Source organism: Perognathus longimembris, chromosome 1 (genome assembly GCF_023159225.1).
Source record: "Perognathus longimembris pacificus isolate PPM17 chromosome 1, ASM2315922v1, whole genome shotgun sequence".
In the NCBI taxonomy this organism is placed as follows: Eukaryota; Metazoa; Chordata; class Mammalia; order Rodentia; family Heteromyidae; genus Perognathus; species Perognathus longimembris.
The window spans coordinates 8600785-8607855 of record NC_063161.1 but is presented as its reverse complement, the minus strand read 5'-3'; the positions used below and the strand labels follow the sequence as shown (position 1 = coordinate 8607855).

At 55.5% G+C, this 7071-nt stretch overlaps 1 protein-coding gene across 1 annotated transcript; it reads left to right on the top strand.

The window, feature by feature from the left end:
* Positions 1-256: 256 nt before the first annotated feature.
* LOC125347308 (apolipoprotein L2-like) lies at positions 257-4489 on the top strand. Its single transcript, XM_048340460.1, has 4 exons — positions 257-318; positions 428-505; positions 2256-2378; positions 3573-4489. The coding sequence occupies exons 1-4, from the start codon at positions 257-259 to the stop codon at positions 4444-4446; spliced, it is 1137 nt and encodes a 378-aa protein (XP_048196417.1). The 3' UTR covers positions 4447-4489.
* The last annotated feature ends 2582 nt before the right edge of the window (positions 4490-7071 follow it).

The following is a 7071-nucleotide window of genomic DNA, read 5'->3' as shown; positions in this document are numbered from 1 at the left end:
TAGTTTACTTACATCTTTCTAGGACCCTCAACTACATTTACTTTTTCTTGATTCATAATTTTTATTTAGTGTATACTAGTGTAGTTTAAGACCCCTGCTGGGACATGGGGTAAAGCTCAGTGACAGAATGCTGGCCTAACTTTCATGAAGCCCTGGGTTTGATGCAAGTACCATAAAAATGTATAGGTGAATACATATTTCCTTTTGTTGGACTGAAAAGCACAAGAGGCCTCTGCCTTGGCCGTGCTGAGGGCAGATGGAGCTGGAACAGGATGACTTCGTACCAATGGCCATGGAGCGCAGCAGAGGAGGGACAGGGTGGGTGGGGTCCTGGCACCCTGAAGGGAAGCAAGGGAAACCCGGCCCCTGCTGCCACCTTGGCTGGAGCTGCCTCTGTCCATCCACACTGTGTTCTCTCCCCCCGCAGCCTGGAGTGGAAGCACAGCACAAGAAATCTTCTCGGGATTCCCTCAGCTGGCGCTAAGAAAAATGGCGGCCTCCCCAGGTAATCCATTCCTCTCGTCTGTCTGCTCCTGCTGGAGGCCTGGACCTGAGGGGCGGCTCTAATCGGAGCTGGCCTGCAGAGGAGCTGAAGGAGAGGAGCCCCCAGAGTGTCCACCACAGTTAACACCCATCAGCGGGCTTCCTGGCCCTCTCCCGGAGGGCGGGCCTTAGGTGCTCTCTTCTTCCTGCACATACCTCCCTGGGTGGGGCCAGGAGAGCCCTGCTGCTGGAGAGGACAGAGGGGAGAGGGCGGAAGGGGAGAGGACAGAGGGACAGGAGGAGGTCAGAAGGGGACAAGCAGATGATGGATAGGAACAGGAGGAGACATAGGGCAGGAGGTCCAGGACAACTTGACTTCCTCCCTTGCTCTCCACCTCCCCTATTTGCTAAGTTAACTTCATCATTGTCCCAGGATCTCTGAGAGGCTCAGAGGCAGAGTGACTCAGAAGGTCACTGGTCTAGACCTTGGTGTGACTTTTGTGTCCCCCCCGCCCCCGCCTGTGACATGAGAGCAGTGTGCGTCCATGTTGTCCTGAGGGTCACATGTGACTTGCGTAGGTCCCCAGCCCAGGACCTGCCCCACCCCAGCTCCCCTCCTGCTGCTTCTCTCCCTGCACCTGCCCCTGCTCAGGTCCCATGCAGCCTCCCCTTCCCACCCTGAAGCTGTGTCAGGTCCCCCCTCCTCCCTCCCCCAGAACAAGCACCTGCTTACAGCTGTGACTGGCCAGGCAGGGGCTGGGGCTCCCGACCCCTGTGGAAGAAGAGCCTGAAAGGGACAGAAGGGCAGTGGCCTCCTCCCTGCACCCCACCCCACCCACCCCACCCACCCAACACCCTCAGGCCTGCTTGCTCCCCTGTGCCACCCCTCCCCCAATCGCCTTGACCCAGCTCAGCTCTTCCCAGAAGCCAGCCCTGGAGAGCAAGGGCAGAGAGAGGGGAAGATTCCAGCCCGAAGCTCCCCGCAGGGCCTGGGATCCTGGAGGGAGGCCTGGGTGGGGGCATCCTCAGGATAAAGTCTCCCTCCAGGGACACCTGGTGAGCCAGGTCCCCTGAGACGTGGAGAGGTCACAGGACATGAGCTGAGGGACACGCAGGGCCATCACCTCCCTCCACCGCCACCCCAGAGCCACCATCCTCCGCAGAGGATGCTCTCTGCACCACCAGATGACTGCACAGTGTGCACACGAGATTGTCCAGTTATGCAAACCCCAGGGGGCTAGGGACGTGTTCAAATGCGGAAGCGACAGCAGTGTGCAAAACACGAGTCCTAGCAGGAATGACAGCACTGATGCCCAGCTGGCCTTTCCTGCACAGGGCCTCCTGTTTCCTCCAGAGAAGGCCGGGCACCATGGCCCCTCTGCCTGGGGCCCAGGGGGTCACGTGACCTCTCTGCCTGGGTCCCGTGGAGCGCAGGCCTGCACCCTGCCCTGGTGCATTTGTTGGATGAGGTCTGGCTCATTATCCTGCTCAGGCTGACCTCACACTGTGGCCCTCCAATCTCAGACGGCAGAGCAGCTGGCCTTACAGATGTGTGGCCCCCGAGCTCGGCATCCTTTAGTCATTATCACTGCACTTCCTTGAAGGCCCCGTGTCCACATATAGTCACTGGGATGAAGACTTTTCCTGGTGAATTTAGGGGGCCACTCAGTTCATCCATAGCCTCCCATGGGACAAGTCCACACAGCGTGACTCCTCCGCCCCCCAACTCTACTCTGTCCCTGGCCTTCTCTTTATTCCCCCATAATAGACAGAAGAATATTTGCTGAGCGTGTTGCTGATTTTCTTGCGGACCAACTGGGCCCAGACTATGTCACCCTCCTGGTGACTGAAGACCAAGCCTGGGAGGTGTTTGTGTCCGCTGCCGAGCTGTCCAGGTGACCTGTGGTCAGGACCTCCCTCTCCTTCCCCTTCTCTCCTTTGGGCCCCACCGGTTGCATGGTGTCCACTCCTCGAGTGTGGCCCTCCTCCCTCAGTGCACGGGCCCAGAAGCCAGTCATCTCCCCACGCACGCACGCATGCACGCACGCCGTGAGGCACAGGCGGAACTGGGCTTTTCATCAAGTTCCCAGGCGCACCTGAAGCCAGGCACGATGACACCCCAGATTCCATCGTGAGGCTCAATCCCACCTTCCCTCATGTCTGCCCTGCAGCCCCCCTCCTCCCAGAGCTCAGTGCCTTTGGTCTCTAGTGCCTCTGGAGGACAGAAATGAGGCCAAAGCACCCACCACACCTCCCCATCACATAGCCAGGATTGTGCGTTTGTTGTCTGGAGACAGGAGGGCAAGGATGGTTTGAGTTCTGATGGTTTTTTTCTTCTTGATATCGTCATGTGTCAATGTACTTCGGCAATAGGATCTGTGCTTAACATGAAATTTATTAAAGTTTTTAAAATACATACACACACACACACACACACACACACACACACACACACACCATGAAGGTGATTCCATACACTACTTTTAAAGCTTGCCACTTTTTGCAACCTTCCATCTGATGAGGTGAGGTGGAGGACTTGCCATGTCTGCTCCTCGTCAGCACTATGGATTTCACATTTGGGCCCAGGAATGGCAGCACACACCTGCCATCCCAGCTACTGGCGAGGAGGATGGAGGAGATGGTGGCCATCAGCAGTGACACCAGAGCGCCCAGCCCGGTGAAGGTCTAGGGCGGGGTGGAGCAAAGTGTGTACAGGGTCTTATTTAATGCAAACAAAAGGCAAAATGACCGGGAGCTTGCATGGTTCGTGTGGGAGAGCACTTGATCTGTAAGGCCCGAGTCCAATCCCCAGTGCTCAGGAAATAATGGTTCATATTTGCGCGCATTTCAGATTTGGGGATTTTGAATCAGAGATGTGAGCATCTCTGATCCAAAGTCTGTGGGCAAACACAGCCGGTCCTGGCTGGCAGGACCTCCCAGGAGTCTGCAGATCCCTTCCCCACCAGAGGACTGGGGCTGGTTAAAACCATTATCCTCCAGGCCTTGGCTTACTCAGTAGCAGGATTACCTGTGTGAGCCGCTGCATCCAGCTGCAAGTGGTCTTAATGACAAGACCTTAACGCTTACAGGGATGAAGACGATGAGCTGCGGGGAGCTCTGAAGAAGCTCCCAGCAGCCATGGCTGTGGAGGACAAAGACAGGCCCCAGAAAGACCTTCAGGATAGGAAGATCTTCTTGCAGAGGTTTCCACAGATGAAAACAGAGACTGAGGGTTGCATCAGGAGGCTCCGGGCCCTTGCAGACGAGGTCAGCAAGGTGCACAGGGACTGCACCATCTCCAACATGGTGGCCGACTCCACCCGCGCTGCCTCCGGACTCCTGCTCCTCCTTGGCCTGACTCTGGCACCCTTCACCGCGGGCCTCAGTCTGGGGCTGTCTCTGGGTGGGATGGGGCTGGGAGCAGCAGCTTCGGTGAGTAGTGCTGCCATCGGCACCGTGGAAGGAAGAAATAGGTCATCTGTCAAAGCAGAAGCCAGCAACCTGGTATCAGACAACATGGAGACGTTGGAAGATTATTTAGTGGCTGCGGGTAAGATCTCACCTGAAGTTGTGTTGGCATCTGACAAGTTCGTCCAACTCCTGAGAGACATAGGGAAGCACATCCATGCTTTAAGCCAGGCCAAAGCCAACCCCCAGGTACTACGGCAGGCGAGGGGCCTAATGAACACTTGGAGATCTTCGAGAGGCTTTGAGAGTGTGGAGAGAGCCTCTCGGGGCACGGCATTAGCTATGACCAGGGGACCCCCAATCTTGGGGGTAGTCCCTGCAGGTGTCCTGCGTGGGCTGGACATGGCCAGCCCTGTGCAAGGTTCACAGCATTTGTCTGAGAGGGCAGAGTCAGAGTTGGCCGCAGAGCTGCGCAGGGTGGCTCAGGAGCTGGAGAGCAGGTTGGAGTTGCTTGTCAGGGTCCAGAGGGAGCTGTCATCAGGCCCAGCTCAGTGAGGTGACGCTGCCTTCCCGAGCAGTGCAGAGGTCAGGGGAGAAGTGTGGGCCGGAGGCCTTGTATTGGGGGGCGGGGGGAAGAGTGGGGAACAGGGATAAGATGAGTCTATGGAATGAGGTGGAAAGGAGTTGGGCAACTCAGGGCTGAGCCCAGCATGGGGAGTGCAGCCAGCAGTGGGTGGAAGGGAACCTGGAGCCCGAGATGGGACCAGGGAGGCCCAGAGAGCGTGGGGAGCAGGAGGAATGGCTTACTCTGGATTGGAGAACACACCGGGTGAGAACACACTGGGTGTGAAGAGTTAGAGGGTTTGTGGGAATAGCCATGAGCAGCAGGAAATTGGAGAGCTGAAAGGAGAGAAAACCAGAGCGCGAGTTGTTGGAATAAGGAGAAAAAGATGGGGTCCCCTTGGTCAGATGTCCCAGCAAGAATAAAGTCTTTGCCTGGTGTCTCCAGTCCTGTTTTTCTGGTATTGACTCACCTTTGTCTTGTTCAGGAAATGACTTCTTGATTATTGACATATGACTTACAAGTTGTTTCTTTCATTTCATGGGCTACTTTTTCACTCGGTTGAGTATGTATTTTTTTTCTTTTTTTGCCAGTCCTGGGTCTTGAACTCAAGGCCTGGGCATTGTCCCTGAGCTTCTTTGATCATGACTAGCACTCTACCACTTGAGCCACAGCGCCACTTTTGGCTTTTTCTGTTTATGTGGTGCTGAGGAATCGAACCCAGGGCTTCATGCATGCTAGGCGAGCACTCTACCACTAAGCCACATTCGCAGGTACTCATGAGGCTGAGCTCTGAAGGGTCACTGTTCAAGGCCAGGCTTGGACACTAAGTCCTTATCTGCCATCTCCAACTAAATAGCAGAAAAATCTAGGCTAGAAGCCTGGCTTGAGTGGTAGTGAGTCAGCCATGGGCAAGAAAGCCAAGCAGCGCTCAAAGGCCTGAGTTCAGTCTTGGATCTGGGAAATAAAAATAAATAATGATTTCTTTAAAGGGGAAAATTAGATCTTTAAGAATGTAAAACTCTTGCTGGTGACAAGGAAACACAAGACGCAGCAAACTGTCGCACGTGGGCCTCACGGACTCATCTTCGTAACTCCCTTGAAGATTCAAGGCAGTGGCCAAAAGGTCCAAAAGGTTTTCCCGTCCAGCGCTCTTTGCAGCCCCTTCCACCTAAAGCAAAGCGAAAGAATTCAGGCGGCAGTTTAGCTGCCCTGGGACCACACAAGCAGCGATTTGGCCCCTCTTGGCCAGGTGCCATGAGCACAGATCGGAGGTGCCTAGAGGTCATCTGAGAGGTCAGAAGCAGGAGCTCCCCACAGAAAAGCCCACGGAAGCACCTATCTAGAAGCCTGCTGGACATTCAACCACAGCATCGCAGCGAGCGTGCAGGAGCCGGCCAGGACATGCGGGGCAGCGTGTGGTGCGGGAGGGGAGGGGAGGGGAGGGGAGGGAGAGGCGTCCTGCAGGCTAGGTTCACGCCCAGTCATCTATGCAAGGTCCCACAGTCTGCTGGTGGCAGGCAGACTGCCCTTCCCCCACCCAACCAAGATGACCTGGACTGAGAAGGGCCTGAAATGTGGGGACAGAGTCACCTCTGGGAGTAGGTCAGCCAAGTGAAGTGGGTGAAGCTGAGGGCGGCGTCCTGCACACTGAGGGCTTTCCCTTTCCCTTTGGGGTGCCGCAGAGGATAGATGTAGCGCCCGACGCAGACACAGAGCTGGCAACTGGACCCACACAGTTAAGGAGAGCTGGGCTGTCTCCTCACTCAGCCAGGAGGAGATTCTGTGGTAAGTTGGGGCTGCTATGACCCACCCTCCTCATCCCCACCAGGGCTCTGAAAGAGAAGGACTTGTTCTCATCTTAGAGATGAACTCAGAGGAGTTAGGCAGTCGGCTTTTCAGACTCACTGCCAGGCAGTAGCAGAGCTTGCTTTGACACCCAGGTTTGGGTCCAATTGTTCCTCCATCTCCCTGTACAGAAAGGAGCGTGGAGAAACCACTCCAGTGGCTCACAAGTCTGCTTGGGGTGCCATTAGGCATCAACGCAGGGAGGAGGAGAGAAATGGACCCAGAGCTCCCTATTCCTGTGGCCTAAAGACTGTTGTGTTGCTGCTAAGGCTTGATGGGAATGAAAGGTTACTGTTGAGATATAATGGCCCAGGAGTTTCTCATCCAACCTTGCGTACCTACTCTGCCTATGGAGAAACCAGGAGTCCTAGGTAGATAGATGGCAGGCCTAAACCCTGCTGTCGTTGCCTGGCCTCTGCTCAGCCTCTGTGGAATGGAGGATGAAGGCAGAGGCTGTTTTGGGGGCCAGGCTGTGTGCAGGAGTGGAGACTGAGAGAGCACTACAGAAGAGAGTCTGTAGTACCATCCTGGACATGGAATATCATGATTAAAATCCAGTCTTCCGTGGGTGTGGGTGGATCAGTATGGCCACCAAGAGCTATGGGACCGTGAGCAAGTCACTTCCTGTCTCTGAGCCTTTGCTTTTCCATCTGAGAGATGGCATTAGGATTCCCTGCTCTGTTAACTTCCCACCAGGCTGTTACCCATCTGGTGGGGGGTGGGGTGGGGTAGGGCAGTGGGAGTAAATGGAAAACAGGCATTAAGAACAC

Excerpts from the sequence above, each read along its gene's own strand:
- LOC125347308 (XM_048340460.1), top strand. The coding sequence starts at position 257 with ATGGAGCTGGAACAGGATGACTTCGTACCAATGGCCATGGAGCGCAGC. Across the intron at positions 319-427 it reads CGCAGCAGAGGAGGGACAGG|CCTGGAGTGGAAGCACAGCA; the intron begins GTGGGTGGGGTC and ends CTCCCCCCGCAG. Across the intron at positions 506-2,255 it reads AAAAATGGCGGCCTCCCCAG|AAGAATATTTGCTGAGCGTG; the intron begins GTAATCCATTCC and ends CATAATAGACAG.